We start from the raw sequence: 22,083 nt of genomic DNA, 5'->3' as shown, positions 1-22,083 counted from the left end.
CTACAGGCTGGGGCTCCCTGTCTGGGGTTTTTCCCACCCTTCTCCAGGGGGCACACTCATGGATGTCGGATGTGCTGAACCAGCAATGCCACCTGCCCGCAGGGGACAGGGCTGGGCAGGACAGCGGGGCCTGGCTCTTACCCCGACAGTCCCGGCCATAGTGGTTGGCACAGCACTGCGGGACCCACTGGCTGGAAACGCAGCTCCTCCTGCAGCCTCGTCTCAGAGGCCCCCTGGAAGAGAAGTGTCTCCTGAAGGGGTCCCAGGGGGCGTGCGGCCACGCCGGCCGCAGCAGGGAGTTGCGGTGGAACAGGAAGGTGTTCCTCAGCAGTTGGTTTCCGTAATAGTAGCAGCGTTTGGTTTCCCCCTGTGAGGAAACAGGCAGAACACAGAGTTTGCCACACTGGGCACTCACAACTCACCTTGACTTTTCTTGTGCCATACATTCAGTTTTATGACAAGTAACAAAGGCTTCCTAACGTGCTGGGGCTGGTGACAATGCAGCCTCAAGAGGAACTTCAGGGACATGCCAGAAGCCAGCAGAGAATGGGGTAGAGCCACTGCCTCCCAAGGCTGCTCACCGTGGGATCCCTGAGCCACTCCCAGGCTGAGCTCTTTTGCTATAAAGCATCCAGAGCCACCTGCAGTGCTGTTGGAGGGACCCCTGTGTCACACAGGACTGACCAAGCAAAGACCACTGGACCCCATATTTTGCAGCCCAGCTCCTGCATGACTTGGGGCAAGGCATGGACCATGTGACTGTGCCAAGGGCTTGCCACATGCAGGTGGGCCTTCATTTTGCTGCTAGAACATGAGAGGCACATGGGTGCTGTCATCAGTGCCCTAATGGGCCTCCCTGGTGACAAAGCTGTGAGCTTTACCCGTTGAACGGAGCCAGCAGGGCAGGGTGGCTCAAAGCCACAGAGTCCGCAGCTCTCTGTAGATGCCTGTGGAGGGGAGAAAGAAACCTCACAACAACTCAATTCTTGCTGCTGCCTCTCTTGGCTGCTCAGAGATTTGCCAAGGAAGAGCAGCAAAGCGCTCCAGACATCCCTCTTCCCAGGCACGAGGCTGCACGGGTGGCCCAGATCTTCATTCACCTCATCACAGGTGCTTACCTGCAGCTCAACAAAGGTGAACTCGTCGCACCGAGATCCCAGATCCGGTGGCTCCAACAGTCTGTCAATGCCATAAGCAATGCCCCCATTGAACTCCATGTGCCTCTGGATGATGGTGGCATCGCCATCCCCCACCAGAATCTCCCCCTAGCAGAGGAAGAAAGCAACTTGTGATTCTGGCACATCCTACATCCTGGCTGTACCACCCAAAAGTTGCTCAGTTTTGACTGCCATGGCTTCTTCATCACCCCAAGAACTCCAAAATCTCTGTGCACACATCCTTGACCATCCTTCCCACTTAACACTTTTCACAGCCACCTATTCTGGGAATGGCCTCTGTCCATGCAGCACATGCTCTCTAAAGCTTGTGGCACCACTGGGTTGGTTTTGCAGCCAGGTCATTGTGACATTCATGTGCAAGTACCACACATCTCTGTACTTCCCTGCCAGCTGGCCACGCCTTGTGCCCCTTTACAGCCCAGCTGTAGCCAGGCAAGGGGGTGTCCCAGCCTGCAAACACCCCAGCTCTGTGTTCACTCCCTGCCAGAAGCACCAGCCGCCGTGGCCATGCCCAGGGACACTTGCTCCATGGGAAGCCAAACCTGGAATCACCAACACTCACCACATGGGCTTTGCTGCAGCTGAATGAGATGGTGGAGCCATGCATGGTCCGTATGGTTTCAACCTGGGGCACGTTACCAGCAGCAATCTAAGAGGGGAAAAAGAAGAATGTGAAGGAGAGACTGGAAAAACTGGCAGTTCATTTTCATCCATGATGAGGACAGGCATCAGTGGCCAGTCTTGGAGGGATATGATGTGGCAGTCCCTGAAGCTGGTGTGGGAGGCACAGCAGTGCTGGGTTAGTCCCAGATTGCTGCATAGTGAGAGGCCAGTGTGATAAAGCAAGGCCTGGCTTTGCTCAGCTGGACACTCTCCTCATTCCTACCCCTGTACACAAGAGCCTGTTTGTGAGCCTTGCAGCTCTCCAGAAGCTGATGACAGAAGGTTTCAGCTCAGCCACCAGAGGTTCACTGTAGGTGCCTCAAATGTTCAGACAGCTTTGGGTCTCCTCAAGACAACTGATGCGTGTGTGTTCTATGTCAGCAAAACATTTGGCAAGGTCACTCTGACACAGCCTTGGCAGACAGTGGCACCTCATGTGGCCCTGGCAGCTACAAGCCTGCATGCTGTCACATTTACCTTTGTCTGTCACATTTACCTTTGTGTCCCTGATGATGTGTGCTTTGAGGTAGGAGGCCAGCACGTCCCGGTGCTCCCTGCGGTACAGGAACTTCTGCCGGCTCTCCGGGAGGGTGCTGAAGGCGGCGTCCGTGGGCCAGAGCAGCGTGAAGGGTCTGTGCGCGGGGTCAGCGAGCAGCGGCAGCAGCTCCGCGTCCTGCCCAAGAGCACGGGGACACAAAGGGAAAGCCCTGAGCCCATGCTGAGCGTGCACAGGCACACAGCACTCCCCCAGAGCAGCAGGGGCAGAGGCTCACCTGCAGCAGCTTGCTGTAAATGCTGTACCCAAAGGCCTCGGCCACGTCCGTGATGTTCCGCTGCAGGGGGAGGAAAGGAAACAACTGACGCCAAGGGGTCTGCACCCAGGACCAGCAATGCAGGGGAGAAACCAGACAGGCAACAACTACAGTAGGTAAACACAAGTTTATCTCTGTCATCATCATGCTGATGATTTGGCCTGGAAAGGGCTGGCATTCAGCAGCCACCACTTTTCTGATTCATCCTGGATAGACACTGCTCTGGCAGGAGCTGGGATGAATTCCAGCACTCTGTTGTGCAGCACAGAAAATGTGTTATATTCTGTAAAATGCAGGCTCTATAAGCCCCTAAAGCTTGCTTAAGGAGTCACAGAGAGGCATTGGCAAACTCATGCTGCAACCTGCTCTGTGCTGGGAAAGGAATGTAATGGTTAGCACGGCAGAAGATCCTCCTGCCTGCATCCAGAACTGCTGCTCCCTAGGGATGGAAAAGGCTCCTTATGTTCTGAATATGGCTATGCCACAAATGCTGTCACCTTCACAAGCCAAATCTGTGGCCTCAGACAACCCCTAGGCAGTAAGAGGGACAGGGAAGAAGAGCAGTCCAAGCAGCACTGCTAGGAGAGAGATGCTCTCCCTGAGCTCACCACTGCCCTGACATCAGGGCGTGGCTCCAGCCTTACCTGTGAGAGCTTTGAGGAGATGTTACGGCCCACCAGGTCACTGGGAATGAGGATCTTGTTGATGAAGTGAATGACCCCATTCACACCCACGATGTCACTCGTGACCACTTTGGCTTCCTCATTGAGAGTGATGCTATTCTGAGAGAGAGGGGACCTGCTGAGGCCTGCACCAGCCACAGCACCATCCTGGGAGTGTCTGTGGGCCCAGACAAGTCACTTGCCACAACCACAGAGCCTTCACATGACAGAAAAAGTGACATCCTGACAAACGGAACAGCAAAGGGAATTACCTCGTTCACTGTGATCTTTATTTTGTGGCCAGATAAAGATGTAAGGGACTCCTGGCCTTCCAGGTCACTGGAGAGCAACTTCTGGCAGCCCACCATGTGGTAGCGAAGCAGGTCCCGGAGGAGACCTCTGCTCTTCCACTCCTCAAACTAAAGACAGAGAACAGGAGTGAGATCACATTGGGGCACTTTGCCTTGCACACTGGGCCCCCAGCCCCAAAGAGGGAGAATTGGATTGCCTGACTTCCCTCTGACTCATCCCTGCAGGGAAGATGGTCCCAAAACACATTGAAGGCACAAAATCATTTGAAAGCTTTGGGAAATTTCAACCAGCTTGACTAGTCAGTGATGGGGTTAGGATATTCCATTATGCTGACACCAAAAAGCTGCCATTCTCTTATTCCTGAGAAGGAGTAAGGGGTTTGTCACAGATACATGGGAGCCTTGCTGTTACCAGCACCATGGACACCAAAGCCACACACCACTGATCTGGCACAGTGCCTCTGAGGCCCACAAGACATCATCTCTGACAAGGGTCTCCTTCCAAGAGGAGATATGTCCACCCCTGTCCAGGTTGTCTCCTCAGTGAGATGCCTCCAAACTTCTGTTTTTACTCTGATGGAAAGCAGGGGATGCCTTTAACTCTCCATGGTGCAGCTCCTTTCCCTTGATCCAGTGGGCAGAAGAGTCCCAGAGGGGACATTGCCACAGCTGGAGCTGTCAAACACCCAACAGAGCTTGGCATGGGAGAGCACTTACCACTGTGGTGTTTCCTATGAAATCTGTCTGTGGGACGAAGACAGTGAAAGGCCCTGCCCCACTGAGTTCTTTGATGCTCTCTGCCTGTGTTAGAAGAGCATTTGTGGGAAGGGAAGCAGAAAACATTGTTCCAGTTAGCAAGACCCTTTGCAGAAAGCCCTAGGTGGGATTTACTACACAGAGACAAGGACAAAGCTGTCACCAACCTGTATCATCCTAAAGAACATGGATGCGTCTGGAATCCTTCCGAGCTCCTTAAACAAAGGGAATCAGCTGGTGTTAGCAGGATCCCTTCCACTTGCTCCTCACCAACCAGCACAGAGACCAGCTCCTTCCTCTCGGGGTCACTCTCCCACCCCAAAGAGACACATCTCTCTTGACACACCACAGTGATCTTCCCTCCCTCCCTCTCTCACCAGCTCTGCAGGCACAGATGGCGTGGATGTTGCAGTGAGCTCTGCCTGCACCATTCACAAGAGCTGCAGGATGGAGTGGGCAGAAGATGAAAGATGGCTGGTCCTGCAGCACCTGTCTCATGGGTAACTGCCCTGTGCTCATGGGACACAGTCCCCTGCCAAGTGCTTCACAAAATCTCTGCTTTAATCTCACTGTGCTGCCACTGCCAGTTCTGGGGATGCTGTCCAGAGGGCAGACGTACCCTAGAGCAAGGCAAACACCCTCTCCTCACCACACAGACTTTCAGTGAGAGCAGAGGCACACACAGCCCATCTCTTTTCTTGTGGCTCTGCTGTGGGCACAAGCTTTTATTTGCCACTGCTTGAAAAGGTCACTAGCTTGCCCAAAGACAGCCATGGTACTGGCAAGAGAACTGGGCATAGACTGCTGCCCTCCAGATTGGGTCCTAAGTCCTGGCATGGCCACAGGGGACACCTGCCCTAATCCCACTGGGCAGAAGTGAGTTGCCTTGGGAAAAAAAAAAAAATCACTCCCATTTGTTTATGACATGAAGCAAACAGTCCCCTGGAGGCAGGGCCAGTGTTGCTGACAGCACTAGAGCCTTTGGAGCAAAGTCACTTTGCCATGATTCTCTCCCACAGCTGGCACATCAAACACACCTAGGATTTGTGGAGAGTTTGCTCAGTTGTCTCCTCTCCCACACCACATACATGTCAATGTGACACCAAGACCTGCTCACCCTCTGGAGAGGAGGGAGTGATTTGCTGCAGGGCAGGGGACACAGAAAGTGCAGCACACGCCTCTCACCTGATGCACTTTGCCACGGCAGGTGAAGCCATCTCCAATGCTGTACCAGGAGCAGGAACAGTTCCGAGTGCCAGGGCCTGTGTACTTGCAAATCCCAAAGGGGCTGCAGCCTCCATTGTTCTGTCAGGGAAAGCAAAAAGCTGCTTGGAGAAGCTTCTCCAACCACCTGAACTGCTGCTTACATGTGGGAGCTGTAAACTCCATCCAGCCCAGTGAAAGAAGTTCCCTCCTTCCTATTTAGTGCCTTAGAATAAACCCAGATTCTCAAGGGCTTCCCAGCACCAAACCCTTCCACAAAAGAAGACTTTCACACCTCACTTTGGAATGCAGAGTCCATGACAAAGCCCTTGTTTCAGAGGGTCAGTTTGACATGGCAGCGATGCCGTGAGCACAGAACACTTTGAGGCTTTTGAGCATATCCCACATGAAATGGACACAAAGGAAAAAGCCCACATGCCTCCAACCCTACGTCCCTCTTTCCACCCTGGGGGAATGCTGGGTGACTGACATAATTGCAGGTGACTGCAGGAGGTAATGGAGACCAAACAAGGAAATACTTCAGTATGTGGAAAGGCAAGATTTCTGCTCCATCCAACAGGCTAACGCTGTTCCTGCTGTTAACTCTTGGGAGAAGGGAACATTTCCAGGCTGTGGCCTTCACTCTGGAAGGAGCCAAATGCAGACATACCTGTTCACACAAGTTGATGGGGTTGCAGTGGCTCACACCATCCCCACTGTAACCAGGCAGGCAGTTGCAGGAGACCTGGAGGGAGAAGAGAGCCTTGGGCTCAAACTTGGGCCCAATAAAGGAAACACACAAGGGCTGCCCTGGACAGAAGGCATGTGGTGTAGCATCCCTTTCTGTCTCCATGAATAAGTAAGCTCGTGTCCACAACAAATATAACCCAAGACTGCCTTCAGCCTCTGGCCAGAAAAGACATCTGCTCTCATGGAAACAGCAATGTTTTTGTGCTCTTCCAAGGAACCTTCTCTACATGGAAGGGAGTAAGAACAAAGCAGGGCACTGCAATGGACAGGAATGTCTCTAGGAGAATTACACAGCTCTGACAACTTACATAATAATGTTGCCCTGACATTCCCCCTACACACTTACCTTCTTTGGGCCTGTTTTGATGCACTCTGCATTGGTGTGGCAGCCCCCATTGCTTTCGAGACAGAGATCAATTTCTGCAGCAAAACAATAAGGCCAAGTTATAGCTGAGGGCTGCTCAAGGCAGCTGGGAACTGGTGGTCCAAAGAGGTATTGGGAAAGCAACAGGGAGAACTTTTCCAGCTTGGGGAACACTTTCCTGGGAAAGTGTCTTGTGATAGCAAAGGAATAGGGTGCAACTGCAAGTTTACTCCTGACACATGTGGGTTTCTGAGCTGTGACAAATCTGCATACAGAAAACTCCAAGCCTGTCTGGGTGTACTTCAAAGAATATGAGAGGACTGGCTTTCCCCTAGCTCCATCTTCACTCAGACCACCACTGTGGAAGACTGCCCTCTCCCTCTGTCTCTGGGCCTCTCCATGACGTGCATAAAAACAAGAAACCTTGCAGGAATCTTTTCGTTTGAGACCAAAACACTGGTGTTTTAGTCTGAAACCCCTCTTAGTATTGATGCTGCTTCTCTGCTACCCCCAAAAGACACCCTGAACACTCACCCATGCAGAGTGTCCCATCCCCAGCATAGCCCTCCTTGCAAGCACAGGTTCTCTCTCCTGGGGACACCTTGGTGCACACAGCATGCACGGAGCAGCCACCATGGTCAATAGTGCAGGGATCTATTTCTGTGACCGAAAACAAGAGGAGCAGAATCAGCTCAGAGCACCTGGGAATGATCAATTGTGCCAGAATAATCATCTGTCTTAACAAAATCACAACATCTTGTTAAAATCCCTTTGTTTGCCAACCAAACTGTTGGAGACATGTGCTCTCATCCAGACCTAAGAGAGGTCAGTCCGAGTAAATAAGCCAAACTTAAGTAACCTTCAAATTGGAAATTTTTCCCTCATAGCATTTTCTCACTGCCCACTAATGGTTAGATGAGAAAAAAAAATATATTTACCTGAACAATGTACATGTTTGGGTTTTTTTTTCCTTTTTTCTTTTTTTCCCCCCTTACTCACTTTCCAACAAGGGCAATACCGAAAAGAAATCAGAATGTCTACCAGTGTTTTGAGTGTTACAATTTCATCACTTGTTTTTTCCTGGTCTGCTTGCTTTTGACATAAACAAGGTTTGCAATGTAGCTCTGGTGAAGTATCCTGAAATCCCAATTCATTTCGGCTCTACTGCTGCACTATTACCTGATTTTGGTATGGCCAGCAAATAGAAGAATCATGAAGTTCTAGGGAATTGAAACACCTTCATTCCAAGGATTCATGGCCAAAATTGTTATAACTTTGCCACCAATACTGTGATATTAGAATGAGTACAATCCATTCATGCGCACCAGGCAGTAAGAACTGCCCTCCTACGCTTGCCTGCCTTTTTATCCCTCTCTTGCAGGCTTTAGCAACATCAGGAGCATCCTGTATAAAGCTCTGGACTGGAAAACATCTCTACCAAAGCATGGCAGATTTCATGGTGGATGGCTGAGAGGAAAAGGATTTGAATGATCTTTCCTCTGGCAACTTCCTGCCGTTTATTTCACCTTGTCTTTGCTGGACACACCTGTGCAATGGGTCCCATTCCCTGTGTATCCAGCAGAGCAGAAGCAAGTAGGCTGGGAATCTGTAGAACTGTTGAGGCAGCTGAAACAAGACAGGGATAAACAATCACTGCCAACACATCCTCTGGCATATGCATGAGACCACAATGACCACAGGAGGCACATTCCAGGTATTCCTTTACAACTCCAAATACTCTAGTCATGCTGGCCAGGACCTGGTGTCCAGCTCAGGCATCCCACAATGCACCCTCACCACACCCACGAGCTTCTGCAAGGTACAAAGGGGATGGCAGGGTCCCTGCCTAGAACAGGAGTGTGGATAATGGATGGAGAAGGGAGCACAAGGGAGTCATTCCTGCCCTGTTTCATTCCTTGGCAGGGGCAGAAAGAGCTTGTAAATGGCTGGTTGATTTTCTCCATGAATAAGGCCAGCCTTGGAGTACCTTGGAGTCTCTGCTTTCTCCCATTCACACATGCTGAAGGAACTTAGAGCTTGGACAGACAAAATCCTTGCGGAGATTACAGGTGGCTCAGGTCTAAAGAGAGTTCCCAGAAAGGAACTGATAATTATGCATCTTTGATGAGTAGGCACCTTCTGCCAGGCCTCTGCCAAGCCCTAAGCCACAGTCACCTGTGTAAAACTCAGAAAAACACACATGGATGACTCAGCCACTTGTCTGCACTTACTTGGCCATTTGATGGCAAGTGTTATTGCATAAATCAGTCTTGATTCCTGCAAGAGAAAACACAAATACAACTTGGAATTTTTAGCTGGGGCCATTTCTGTCATCTAGAGAAAAGCAGCCTGCAAACCAGGAGTGATGCTCACTCTCTTGTCCTATGTGGCAGCAGGAAAATCTCATGGGATTTATGTTTTGGTGCTTTGCAAGAGACTGAATTTGATGTTCTCTGTCTGAGCTAATGGTTCAATTTGATTTTATCTGTGTGCCCTCTGCACTGGTAGGAATGACACAAAGACTGAAACCTTGTTAATCCAGAACAGAGAGCCATTTGGTTTTGGCCCTTTTGAAGCAAAAGATGAACTGCTTTCATGCTTGACATTTACACTAGATAGGACAGCTCTGCTTGATCTCTAATTCTAAATTCACAATAAAATCAACATTTGCGTACAAACCTTTAAAATCCCAAGGTATTTAGAAGGTATTTAGAAGGTTTCTCTTCACCCAAATGCTAATCAAAAACCCAAATACATCTTCAATGTGTTACTCTGACACACAATGACAGATTTATTGAAAACTGCAGACCACAGCCTGAGCTCACCTGAGTGACTGAATCTGTGAGCAGAAAAAGCAGCTCAGCAAATACACTGGGGCCTTTTCAAATCAAGCCCTGCCACCTTTTTAGGAAAGCAACAGGAGTCATGACCAACCCAATGTGGCTGAAAGCTCCCATTTGTCTCCCAGAGCAAAGGGCTGCTTTTGAGGTACCTCTAATCTCAGAGGAGGAAGAAGCAGGGATAGGCTTTGCTTGGTTTCCTGAAATAACTCAAAGACTCGTGTACTGTTGGGGAAGTCACAGCAAATGCAGCTTGTGTGCAGGAATGAGAAAGCAGAGTCTGAAAAGGTTTTGGGAGAATGCAGAGTATGTGTGACTCTGTGGCCAGAGCAGACAGAGCTGCTCTGACAACTCAGTAGGATTCCTCAGATTTCTCTGCCACTGTTACCCCAGAGGCCCCTCCACACTCACGTACTTTCCTGGCAGGTAGGGCCCATCCACCCTGGGAAGCACTCGCAGCTCCCGTCCCCTCGCAGTCCATCGTTACAAATGCCATTGTCACAGGCACATTCTGCAGGGGAAATACAAAAATACAAACACCACTGTCAAACCAACCAGGGCTCACCAGCAGAGTCTGGCTACCATTTCACTGGCTGCTCTGTTCCTAATCCAACACATCAAACTGCCATAAAGAAAATGTCACAGGAGTATCAGCTCTTGATCCCTCCCTGCCAGGCCAAAAAGCCCAGCAAGAGATCATCTGCCTCTGCTTGCTGTAGCTGGGGTGGCAGCAGGAAGAGCAGCACAGCGCAGGCTTGGTTTGAGGATGCAAAACAGGGCCACTCCTCTATTTGGCCACAAGTGCTCACTCCTGCCGTCTCTTTCTCAGAGACCTGGCAGCCACTTGCCCATCTCAGAGTCTTGCTCCCACCACCCCTCCAGAGAGCTGAGATGTGGCCACTTTTCTGCCCTTGCAAGCAGTTTGGTAGAGCCAAGCTGCCACAGCCATCGGTGTCACCTGATTTGCAGTCGGCTCCGTATCGTCCCACTTCACACATCTCACAGGCAGTGCCGTGGAAACCCTCCAGGCACCGGCACTCCCCGCTGCCCTGGATGCCATCCTGGCATTCCCCGTTCCCAGAGCACCACTGGCCTGGCTTCCCGGGGCACATCTCACACATGTGGCCGTAGTAGCCAGGGCAGCAGATGGACCTCTGGAAAACCAATAAGAACAAGCTGGGGTGAGCCATCCTGTGCAGCACAGACAAGGTACAGCTTTATTGTGGGAGCTGCTTGATTGCCCTCTCTGTGTAACAGCCGTAATTTCCAACAACACATGGAAGGAGCAGGTAGGATGGAGTGAACACCCTGAAATGGGGTGTTCTGTTGCCCAGAGCTTCATGTAAAGGTTTGCACTGCGCGTGAGAAACACAGGCCCTTTGGTGAGGAACTGAAATAACCTGTGCCACTCCAGCCTAGCTCCTGCCTGTGTCCCCAGTGTGTCTGTCTGCCAGGCAGAGAGAGGCTCTGCCAGGACGTGATTTGGTTTCAAAGCCCGATTTATCTGCTCTCACTTTTTCCTGCATCTATCCATGGAGGGAAGAAAATCATGACAGGACGAAGTTGGACAGTACAGATGATGAGAAACACCATCTAATGAAGCAATGCAAAAGTGCCAAAAGAGGTACAAGTGCTGACTGAAACTCTCTGTGTGAGTACAGTAAGTCTAATTCCCTTTTCAATTTCTCATTCCCTCTAAACTTTCCAAGTGATGCTGCAACACCTATAAGATGTCAAATTCACACAAGTCTTTCTTTTACCATTTTCTCTTTAAGTGTTTTCTTCCAGGAGCCCATTTTCACAAAACTGGTAGGGGCCATAACACACACAACATGAGGTGTGAGACCTTCTGCTCCCCCCTTTCATTTGGCTCCAGTGAGTCATCAGTTATTCGGGAAGGCACAGGCACAAGCAGAATTCCATCATTCATGCCTCATTTCCTTAGGAAACCAGACTGCAAACATTCAACTCCTTCTCTTCCTCTGCAGGACAAAACCCAGAGCAACAGTACCGAAGCAGCAGATCCCAATCCATCACTGTGCAGACATTTCTGCAGATCTTTTGTTGTTCCAGTACCCTCCACCTCCAGGATGGAGAGCAATTCCCAGACAACCCCAGTCTCAGCTACGCAAAGGTACAAACACAGCCAGGATTTCAGCACAGCCTACACTTCCATGCCTGTGCTTCTGACACCCATCTTGCTTTTGCCAAAATGAATCAGAGGCAAATGTTTTTCTCACCAGAAAAACTTTTGCACAGTTGAAATGGCAGCCCAGTATTCTTGTACCCGCAGAGCGCAATTCACAGTGAGCGAGATTCCTGCTTCCAGGCGGGTCCTGAGGATATAATCAGCACAGACACAGACAGGAGATATTACTACAATATTTAGACAAACAATGTGCATTTTGGTGCATATGGCAGTGTTCTTTGTATCTGGCAGGAATAGCCCTAAAAAATTGAACTATCCAGAGGTGAGACCAGTGAGGCATCTCTGGATGTGAGGGTCTATTTTTCACACAGAGTCTATTTTTCACCTGCAAAACCCATGGTACACGTTAGTCTGAATACTGAGAAAAAAGGAATTGGGAACTTTTGGCAATAGTGTAAAGTGAGGCCTAGGAAGCCAGATGTAGCTGCTAGGCAATTCACAGCCAGCATGGAAACGAAATGCTTACTTATTTTCCTCTCTGGAAATGTTTGTCACTCACTCACAAACAAGCTGCAGGCACAACCAGCCCATCTGTGTGAACAAATCAATGGTCCAGGCAGGGAAAGTGCTACAGGCATCCCTAAATTTGCTTTCCTTGATGATAATGACCTAAGAGTCAAAGATAAAATAAAAAAGACATCTCTTCTTCCCTGTTAAGTGGGAAAACTAAAGGGCTCCTGAAATTCAGGCAAAGCTTGGTATCAGCTCTGGGTGGAGCTTCCTGATTCATGTCCATGTTTTTCCTGTGTAACCCTGCCTTGGTTTCTGCTTTTTCTTGCAAACCTTGGCAACGGATGAGCCACAGAGGACTCAAGAGCACATCTTTTCAGGTATCAAGATGAGCAATAAAAGGATCTCAAAGCACTATCTGCAACCAATCTGTGGGCTGTCACATGAATCCAAGACTCACCACAAGAACTGATCCAGAAGGACACTTGATCCCCTTCTCACACTTGCCGCACCTTGACTAGGGCACAGAGAACAGGACAAGTCACAAGTGTGCCCTCTATCCACATCACACCAAGGCACTAATCTTGAATTACAAATGCTGCTCTACAGGCTGCTGGCTGGGACAAAGATATTTTTATCTCTGTGGCTCAAAACACCAAAAGAAAATATCATATGCTACACCTTTCCTGAGTCTCAGAGATTTTTGTAGTCCTGGGGTTCCTTCCCACAAGGCTGCAAATACTTCTTTTCCTGGTCTATAGCAGGCAGACTTACCTTAGTCTGACACTGCAACCTTCAGGTTTAGTGGTTCAATTGCCATGAGCCACAAGCTGGACTTTTGGCCATGACTCCCAGGTAAACCAGGGAGCATTTTCATGCATGTTGTCATGGCATGCAAAAATTGGGCTGGATTTTCCTTCCACAGCTGAATATCTGGTAGTCCATGCACTAGCCAGGAAGGCTCAGCAAGGGAACTGAACATGATCTGCACAAAGAGCTGCATTAGATGTACAGAATCTCCAAGCAGGAGGAGCCAAATCTCCACAGTGCCCCATTTCATGAGGCTCATCTGGGTTACACCACAAGCTACTGTCTCATCCATGAGGACAGCTAAGGTAGGTTCTCTGTTATCCATCAGTTTGGCTCAGCAGGTGGAGAAGCTCTGTGAAATGGAGTCAGCTCCTTGGTCCCCACCCTTACCTTCAGTATGGTGGTGGTATTGGCAGTGCAGCGATTCTTCTGGACCTGGAGCACCTGGGACACCCCAATCAGGATGCCATTCTTCGTCTCAAAGGACTTTCCATCCAAAGGAATATTATTGACAAACTTCTGCAAAGCAGGAGATAACAGCTGAGACAATAAACTTCAGCTCCTTTTGCACGGATTGCTTGGCAGCTCCAAGACAGTCCCAGCAGGAAACTTATGAGGGTGTGCAAAAGAGAAACCAGAGTACTGGGTCACCAGCCTTAGGAAGTGATAGGTCAAGCCAAAGCCTCAGATGGCAGAACAGCCTGCCACCCTTACCTGAGTGCTGTTTTGGTAAAACATCAGCCAGAAGGAGAGCCCTAACATGCTGCTCTTATGAACTCCACTTCTCAAGTTTTCAGGCAAGAGCTTCTCTCCCAGTACAATGTGGTACTGCACTGTTTCATTGTCCTAAATCCACAAAAATACAAATGTTTGGTGTCATTTGACTTCCGAGACTGCAATTCAGTCGGAGGTATAGCATTAAAAATGTTCCTAAGCACCTGTAATGGCTAATTAAGCCCACAGAGCCTAGTAACTCTCTGTTGCAGATGACTGATCACATTTGATGATTCTGACACTTGATGAACCCATTAATGTTTTTTGGAACCTTTCATAAGTCTGAAAACTGCCACAGCTGGCCAGGAAGTGGAACATGTGCCATCTATCCACATACTAATTTACTCTGCACTTGGAGTCCAAATATTCTTTTCAGATCCCACTGCAACACCCCGGGAAATCTTCTCATTTCTCTGCCACATTTCTCCCAGTTTTTAGCATCAGATATTTATCTCCTCTGCATGCTGAAATCCCCTGAGCTTGTTTATTTTCTGTCAGTGTACATGGCCCTGCACCCACCACAACACATATTCGAACTGCAAGCAAGCAGTGAGCTTACCAGCTGGGTGACATTGGCAGCATGGCAGTACTCCTCAATGGAATTATTTCCAGGAACAAAAATTGTGTATTTCTCAGAGGACTCAACTTTCCCAATGAGCTGGTACTCCTAAAAAATGTCCAAACAGTAACATTAGCAATTACCCTTGTACTCACCAAAACCCAAACCACATGTAAGATCAGTTACAAAGGCAAGAGGATATGCTTGAAAATGGGATATACAACTTCTATCCAGCCCCACACATCTGATTGCTTGCTCCCTGTCCTGGCTGGCATAAGACCAGCTTCCCAACTGTGAAAAAGCCTTCCCTTTCCTCTGATTTTCTCTGCCTTGTATAGGTATCAGAGCACCTGCAGTAGACAGGTCATCTTCCACTGTAACACATGCCAGTGATCTAGAGATCTAATTATGTAACTCTTCGGCTGCTCAAAAGCTTTCCTAGAAGATCCCACATGTAGGACACACCATCTGCCTTTCTTGCCAGGCAGTCCAAAGTTAGGTCCCAAAGTACAGGATAAGGTGGGCATTAGCTCAAAAGACTATCCTGGCAGTGAGAGCTGTGCTCACCTCGACTGCTTACCTCTAGCAACTCCTTGAATATGCTGAACGAGGCCACTGTGCTGAGCTGTTCCTGCAGACCAGGAGGGCTTGGTGGGATATCTCCTGGGGACGGCAATAAAACCTGTGGAAAATGCAGGTTCAGAGCAAGGCTGAGCAAGGGGCTGAGGAGAATTTCACTGGACTCCTGCCCTGCTTGAAAGAAAGGAAATTAAAAGGCCTCATTTTATACAATCTTGCAGTCCTGCAATAGCCTGAACTCTTCTATCAGCCAAGAGAAGGGGAACTCTCCTCCCACTGGTCCTGAAGACAAATGCTTTAAACACTGAACACTGCTGTACAGGAAACATCTGTCAGGACCTTGTGATAACCTCATATATTGTGCCTTTATATCCCTTCCTAACTGTCCAGACGTGTTCCTCCTTGGCCCTATCAGAGAGGCTGCTGCACAAACCTGCTGCTACAACTGCAGCATTTCCCAGTGCCATGTACTGACCTTACTGAGGACATGGATGATGCCATTGCTGGCAGGGATGTCACTGACAACTATACTTGCGTTCTGGATGGTCAATACCTGCACAAGAACCAGAGGGAGAAGCAAAAGGGTTAGGAAGTGCCAAGCAAGTTCAAAACAAATACATTGTTTGTTCAAGGCTGCACATGGTTAATCTGGGTACAGTTTTTGAAAGAAGCCTGCATTTGAGGGCACCAGTGTCCCAGCCAGGCTCTCCACTGGATACAGCAGCCCCTCAGCAGTTAAATTTTACATTGGTACATGAGCCTTATGTAAGAAACCCTTACGCCACTCGTGGTGTTTATCTGCCATCTGGTCTGTGGGTTGAGAGTGGGTAATTCTGGCCCATCGTACTTTTTGAGCCTTTCAGCAGTGAAGACACCTTCAAGGAAGTGGGCTCTGAGGGGAACAAAATCAGATAAAGAAAAGATTAGGGAACTGCTGGTAATGACAGGGAGATAAGACCGTACAACCCAACATTCACATCTCCCACAGGAAGTAGTTTAGCATGTGGAGAGAGCAGTGGACAGAATTGTTCTGATGCCATCTGACTGGGAAAATCTCTCTGCAAATATACAAGAATAATCCCACTTCCCATGGTTTGTGGTCTGTTATGCTTTAAATGCCTCCTTAATTTTTGCCTGCTAGATATTTAAATTTGTTTCTATATTTATCTCAAGATATCTCCTTTTTGGTCATGCACAAGAAAAAATCCATTTCATGACTCTGTTACTGTTGTTTGGCCCAGTAAAGCAAAGGCAGGAGGCTCCACATACCTGACTAAAAACGGCAGCATGTGAGGAGTCAACCAGAAATCTTTGTCAGCATTGCTCAAGTTCTTGATAGCTGCCTCTGATGGCACCAGAACAGTGACAGTGGCTCCTGCTGGGATGCTGAAGAGAGATTTCTGTTGTCCAAAGCACAAAAATGAACAAATAAGACACGCCACTGCCACATCTACAGTGCAAAATACACCCAGCAGCCATCCCACTCTTGCTGTCAGGTGAAAGAGATGTGAAGGAACAAGACAGGTGCTCAGCAGCACAGCAGGATCTCCTGGGCATGGCAATCAATGAATGCCACAGGTGGTTTAGCCAAAACAGCTGACACCTGGTTTCCAAGGGAAAACCTGCTGCTTTAAGCTCTACCTTCCCACTTCAGTTTTCCTTCAAACACATTCAATAATATCCGTAAACACTTTTTTAATCCCCAGCATCAGCCCTGGGGGAGGGACAAAGATAACTGGCAAAAGATTGTTGGCAAAAGAAATTTTGTATGCAGCAGGTCAGGTGAGCTAAAGCTCAAATTAGAGGCTGTCCATCGTAGTGTGTTTCCACAGACTTGATGCAGTCTGTGGAGGATCTCTCTTATTCCCACACTAGAGACAGGGAAGCAGCAATGAGAAAAGGAACAAACATGCAGTCTAATGTCCCAAAGGATGTTTTTTTCTGAAAAATAGTGTTATAATGCTATCCTTCTTTCTCTTCTGTGCTGTTTTTTGATGGCCAGGAGCTACAGATGGTACAATCATGAAAATTAAGTGCAACACAGCCCCAGCTTCCTCTTGTGAGAGGAACAAAGCCCCCAAGACACACTCAAGACCCTCATTCTACCACAAACTCCACAGCTTTTCTACATGCCTGCTCTGTAACCATTTCTCCTTTGATTTGTTTTGTTTTCTCTAAAGAAACAGATACATGGAATTTCTTGTCCTCTAACAGACTCATTCACAGACTTCACATCTTCAGAACTTACCCGTGTGGGTGTCCCATGGTTTCTCTTACCTTAACCCAGTCATAGAAGCCTACAAAGTGGGAATTCCTGGCCAATTCCTTTCAAATAGAAACAAGAGAAGAGTTACCTCTGCTGAGCACAGGGTACAGGGCTGGGGGACTCAGGGTGGGGGAAAGGAGACCTTTGCAATATCAAATCTGGCAACAATGACTTTGATATTCTCACTTCACAACCATTACAGGCACCATGTATTGTGAGGCAAGATGGGCACTTCTAAAACCAAACTTCAGCCCATTAAAAATATATATTTCCAAATAAACAAACTCTTTTCAACTCATCTGCAATGAGTTCATGTGCATCAGGGACAAAAGATTGAATCCACAATGGCCTTTGATATTTCTAATGACAGAAAATAGGCCTGACAGCTCTGACCTGAAAAACTTTCCAAACAACAAAGGAAAGGTGACTTATTGCACAGGACAGGTGCTCCCTGCACAGAGGTGAAGCAGCTTAGAAATTATGGCTTCAGTGGCAGTAATTAGTCTTGGCATTACTTCTGTCCCTGTGGCCTTGGAATACACTTGAGCTTCAGGCTGATGCTGGTAGAAGGAGTCAACTCAGGTAACAGGGAAAAGTAAAGAGAGGGCAGAGCCAGTTCTCTCCAGTCTCAAAAAGGCCTCAGACATTTGCTCTTCACTAACTTTCAGAATGTCCCCGTAGCATGTCATGCCATCCCCAGCGTAGCCCTCAGAGCAAACACAGGATCTCTCTCCTCCTCCAAGGGGTACACATGTAGCCTGCAAATACAAGGAAATGAAGAAGAAATCAGAGAGCAAACACAGCTTATGTAGTGTTACATCTGTCTCAGAATTGAATTCTAGCTTTCCAAGGCTGGGCTAGAGTAGCATGCACAAACACCTTCCACCTGCTGCCCTTATGGTGGCACTTAGTGTTCCCCTCATGCAGCTAAGCCTAGGTGATTGCTTTGGTTGTTTGAACCCACACAAATTAGAGGATCTGCCTTTGGAGCACATCAGTACAGGCCAGTAAGATGACATAACATAAACCTTTGCAATTCTCTCAATGCCATGGCTGCTGCAAAACCAGTCAGTGAGCAGGTGAGCCTCCCCTGCCATGCCAGACTGAGGACAGCTCTTGAACCACTCACCAGGTCATGGCAGCCACCATTGTCCATGAGGCAAGGGTTGATGGCATCACAGCTGTGGCCATCACCAGCATAACCCCTCTTGCAGACACACTTGCTCTGCAAGAAAGAGACATTTCAGTTTTACAGACTTACCAGAGCATCTTCATTTACTATCCAAAAAATGTCTAAGGCAGCAAAACTTATCCTTAATTTATTTTTCCAAGTTTTCTTCCTGGTCCCTCAAGACCTGGAAATGTGGAATTGTTTCCTTAGCAGAGCATCATCCTCTATCACAGCACACAAGCTGCCTGGTTATTCAAGCACACTGATCCCTTGCATTACTTGGCTGTGGGGGACACTTGAAGATGATGGTCTCCTCCTTTATTTCCAGCTTTTTAGGGAATAACGCAGACTTTGCGAACGGCAGAAAGAGGAGTTAATTTAAAAGCTTCTTGCTTTCAAGATATCTGAGAGCATTTGCACATCTCACCTCACTAAAGTCTGCTACAGCTTTTGTACCCCTTTTCAGCACATTGTGCAATGCTCGCCATTCTCAGTGGGGAGAAGCAGCACCCTGAGAAGTCTCCTCTGATGTGCACCTTCCTCCTACCTCAACATGTGTTGCTCTTGGCCCACTCCCTCCACAGACTGTCTGAACAGCAACACATGCTCCTCAGTGCTGTGGTCTGGGGACAGAGGGATGCAGCAACTGGTGCCTTAGGTCAAGCTGTATTACAGTGGTCCTGTGGTAGACCTGTCCCTTTGCTGCACGAGTACCAGAGGTGAGCAGCAGTCCTGAACACACCAGTGCACTTCACATGCAAGTGCAATGTGATGCTGCAGCTGGTGTTTCTGGGAGGGGACAAGCAAGCTTGGCTGCTGGCCAGCCCAGTTTTTGCCTCTGGCAATCCAAGCAGATTGAGGGAGTGTTAATTCACCAGGCTGCTTAGCTTTGCCCATACCTGCCCAGGCCCGATGTAAATGCAGTCGGCGTTGAGGTGGCAGTTCCCTCTGCTCTCCAGCATGCAGTTGTCTATGGGCACACAGGCCTTGCCATCCCCAGTCCAGCCCACATTGCATTGGCAGGTGGCAGTGCCAGGGCCTGTACTGGTGCACAGGGCCTTCAGGAGAAGGGAGAGAGAAGGAATTACACCCAGCAGAAGGGAGAAAGTACAATGAAAATACAGCAACAAATCTCCTTCCTTACACTGTGAAGAATTTTTGACTGACCATCTCTGATTCCAGCACTGGGGACAGGGTGTGGAAGCATCTTCTCCAGAAAAGTCATAGAAAACTTCCTAATAAAGTGATTCTGGAGACATTTTGTGTTTTAAGAGAGGTAGACACTTGTGTCTAAGGTGGCTCAGAACTCACAGGGCATTCATTATCATTGTGTAAAACTCTTCCATTATACAATAAGTATATTCTGAGGAGAACCACAATCTCCTGCCTGGATGTCTGGGATGGAAATCAATGATAGATGGGAGATCTCTCTCAGGAAAAGACCTACTTTGTACCCAGTGCCTATTCTCTTGTATATAGCCCAATGTCTTCTTCTGACTGAAGGGTCTAATTTATGATGAGGTCTGTTCATTTGGCAGTAATTTCCAACATGAAGCACCACAGTCTTTAACCGCAGACAAAAATATAGTGTTGATGGTTACTGGGAATATGAGTTGGATCTCACAGTTAAGCTACAGAGAAAGTAATACATGTAAGAAGAGCTTGAGGGGAATATCATTGCAAACCAAAAATTATCTGTACAGCAAATCTGTGGGCTGGTAAAATATCTGATGTGAACCAGCCAAACTATCCTTGGAGTGTCACATTTTGGCACCAACCCAAATGATCAACATCTTTACAATGACTATGCCAAGGCACTTGTTATTCCACCTCATCTGACAGACAGGAAAAATTAGTACAGAAAATCTGTAACAGTTCCAGGAGTCCTGGATCCTTGTTCTGATGAGAGGAGCTGCCTCTCCACGCTGCACAGTCTGACCCCACTTACATTCTGTGAACAACCTCCCCGCTCTGGCTGACTGCACAGGTCAATGGGCTGGCAGGAAAACCCATCCCCTTCATATCCATCCATGCAGATGCACCTTGAAAGTATAAACACAAAAGGGACACAGGTAGAGCAGTCCCTCAAGCAAGCAAGACTTATTACCAGCAGGTTGGCTGAGTTACTCAAACAATCCTGTGCACCAAGTCCACAGGCACACACACAGCCACAGGAGTGGCAGCCATGTCCCTGTACAGTGACAATGTGCCCCTGAACGTGCCCCAGAGACTGACCTTGCTGTGTCATTGAGGCTGCAGACAGCGTGCTGGTGGCAGTACTGGGACAGCCCGCTTGGGCCACAGTTCTTGGATGTCCTGTCACAGAATTTCCCGGTGTAGCCTTCCTTGCAGGACCAGGACTGACACACCCCCCCACTGCCAGGCCTGTTGTCACAGACACCATGGACACAGCCACAATCTGTTAAGGACATGCAGTAAGATCAGTAAGTACAAAAAGTCCAGAGTCCACCACAAGTTGTAGATTCCCAAATTTCCTTCACAATCTCTTGTGACACCAAATAATCATTCCATTATTTTTTTTTTAACAGAAAGATGTCTGCTGAGAGACATCCATTACAAATCAAGCCTGGCCAGGGAGCAGATCCTGCAACTTCCTGAGTCCATATTTTCCATAGGCTGTAACAACAGACTCAAATTTAGGCTATCAAGCTGAAGGTCATTGTCAACTGTCTTTTGTTTCCTAACAGGAGAGATCTAAATTAGGCTGATGTTTCCAAAATATCACCAATGTCATATCAAACATGTTTTCTCCACATGTAGTTTGAAGGGATACACATAATGACATTTTTGTCACTTCTTTCATGATGCTGGTCTTGTCAGAAGGGAATAAAATATACATGAATTTGCACCATTATCCTTGCTCTAAATTTTCTTTTAGTGTCTCCATCAGAGTTACTGACCTTCATCACAGTTCTCGCCGTGCTTGTTTGGGTTTGCACAGATGTGGCAGGCTGTGCCTTTGAAACCTTCAAAGCAGTGACAGTTGCCATTCCCTTGAATACCATCGCTGCACTGGAAGGAAAACAAGAAAAAAACCAAAGTGATTGAAACTCAGAGAAATGCTGAGGCACTGATATCCATCAAAGGCACTTTGATACTTGCAGTAACAAACAGGACTTTGAAGAGTGGTGGCAGTAATACAAGATCCCACACAGCCAGAGCTGTGCCCAACAGCCATGACCTAATTCACAATAAATATATGCCACTCTCCCTGGATCTTCTGCTACCACCTCTGTGGGCTCATCCCTGGAGCACAAACTCTGAATTGTTCTTCTCTCAAACTACACTTTCCAGCCACACTGATGCACCTGCTCCTTGCAATGCAGAAGGTTCCTCCACACTTACATTGCCCCGGCCATAGCATGGACTGGAAAATCCCCCTGGGCATGGTATGCAGTCTGGACCAAAGAACCCTTTGCAGCATCCAGGTTTCTGAAAAAAGCAAAAGTGGTAAGGTATGGCATGACTTAACAAAAATTTCCTAGAGTAATCCTGTGCTCATAATTCTCAAATTCTGGTCCTTGTCTCTGCCATGGAGGGAAACAGAATATTGAATTAAGCATCTGTGTTTCTTAGGAGCTCATGAACCTAAATTACTTTTCAACAATGACCCTCTTCCTGCTCACAACCAATTCTTCTCAGAACAAACCATTATTTTGTGTTTGTTCTCTGACTTCAACACATAGGATGCATGTTTTTATGAAC

General features: G+C 48.1%; 1 protein-coding gene across 7 annotated transcripts in view; it reads right to left on the bottom strand.

Moving 5' to 3' along the window:
- The window catches only part of STAB1 (stabilin 1), a 52,671-nt gene that overhangs the window by 6,323 nt on the left and 24,265 nt on the right, over window positions 1–22,083 (bottom strand). For all 7 annotated transcript variants that reach the window (XR_015274854.1, XR_015274855.1, XM_086845549.1 and 4 more), the window contains 35 exons: window positions 21,724–21,810; window positions 21,279–21,390; window positions 20,593–20,776; window positions 20,306–20,399; window positions 19,257–19,415; window positions 18,316–18,411; window positions 17,849–17,944; window positions 17,198–17,245; window positions 16,190–16,320; window positions 15,701–15,812; window positions 15,396–15,473; window positions 14,922–15,023; window positions 14,342–14,449; window positions 13,723–13,854; window positions 13,399–13,527; window positions 12,659–12,715; window positions 11,780–11,875; window positions 10,498–10,693; window positions 9,955–10,050; window positions 8,931–8,976; window positions 8,246–8,325; window positions 7,234–7,359; window positions 6,682–6,755; window positions 6,256–6,330; window positions 5,568–5,687; window positions 4,550–4,597; window positions 4,344–4,427; window positions 3,588–3,734; window positions 3,298–3,435; window positions 2,615–2,674; window positions 2,338–2,514; window positions 1,741–1,827; window positions 1,119–1,265; window positions 882–947; window positions 142–367 (listed from right to left, as the gene is read on the bottom strand). Coding sequence is in view for 5 of the 7 variants with exons in the window: in XM_086845549.1 (XP_086701675.1) it covers window positions 142–367; window positions 882–947; window positions 1,119–1,265; window positions 1,741–1,827; window positions 2,338–2,514; window positions 2,615–2,674; window positions 3,298–3,435; window positions 3,588–3,734; window positions 4,344–4,427; window positions 4,550–4,597; window positions 5,568–5,687; window positions 6,256–6,330; window positions 6,682–6,755; window positions 7,234–7,359; window positions 8,246–8,325; window positions 8,931–8,976; window positions 9,955–10,050; window positions 10,498–10,693; window positions 11,780–11,875; window positions 12,659–12,715; window positions 13,399–13,527; window positions 13,723–13,854; window positions 14,342–14,449; window positions 14,922–15,023; window positions 15,396–15,473; window positions 15,701–15,812; window positions 16,190–16,320; window positions 17,198–17,245; window positions 17,849–17,944; window positions 18,316–18,411; window positions 19,257–19,415; window positions 20,306–20,399; window positions 20,593–20,776; window positions 21,279–21,390; window positions 21,724–21,810 (3,814 nt within the window). In the remaining 2 variants the exon portion in view is untranslated. The remainder of the gene's footprint in view (window positions 1–141; window positions 368–881; window positions 948–1,118; window positions 1,266–1,740; window positions 1,828–2,337; window positions 2,515–2,614; window positions 2,675–3,297; window positions 3,436–3,587; window positions 3,735–4,343; window positions 4,428–4,549; window positions 4,598–5,567; window positions 5,688–6,255; window positions 6,331–6,681; window positions 6,756–7,233; window positions 7,360–8,245; window positions 8,326–8,930; window positions 8,977–9,954; window positions 10,051–10,497; window positions 10,694–11,779; window positions 11,876–12,658; window positions 12,716–13,398; window positions 13,528–13,722; window positions 13,855–14,341; window positions 14,450–14,921; window positions 15,024–15,395; window positions 15,474–15,700; window positions 15,813–16,189; window positions 16,321–17,197; window positions 17,246–17,848; window positions 17,945–18,315; window positions 18,412–19,256; window positions 19,416–20,305; window positions 20,400–20,592; window positions 20,777–21,278; window positions 21,391–21,723; window positions 21,811–22,083) is intronic.

This window comes from Cyanistes caeruleus, chromosome 11, assembly GCF_971803275.1.
Source record: "Cyanistes caeruleus chromosome 11, bCyaCae1.hap1.1, whole genome shotgun sequence".
Taxonomy (NCBI): Eukaryota; Metazoa; Chordata; class Aves; order Passeriformes; family Paridae; genus Cyanistes; species Cyanistes caeruleus.
Note: the sequence above shows the minus strand (reverse complement) of the source record. Positions and strands in the feature narration are given on the sequence as shown.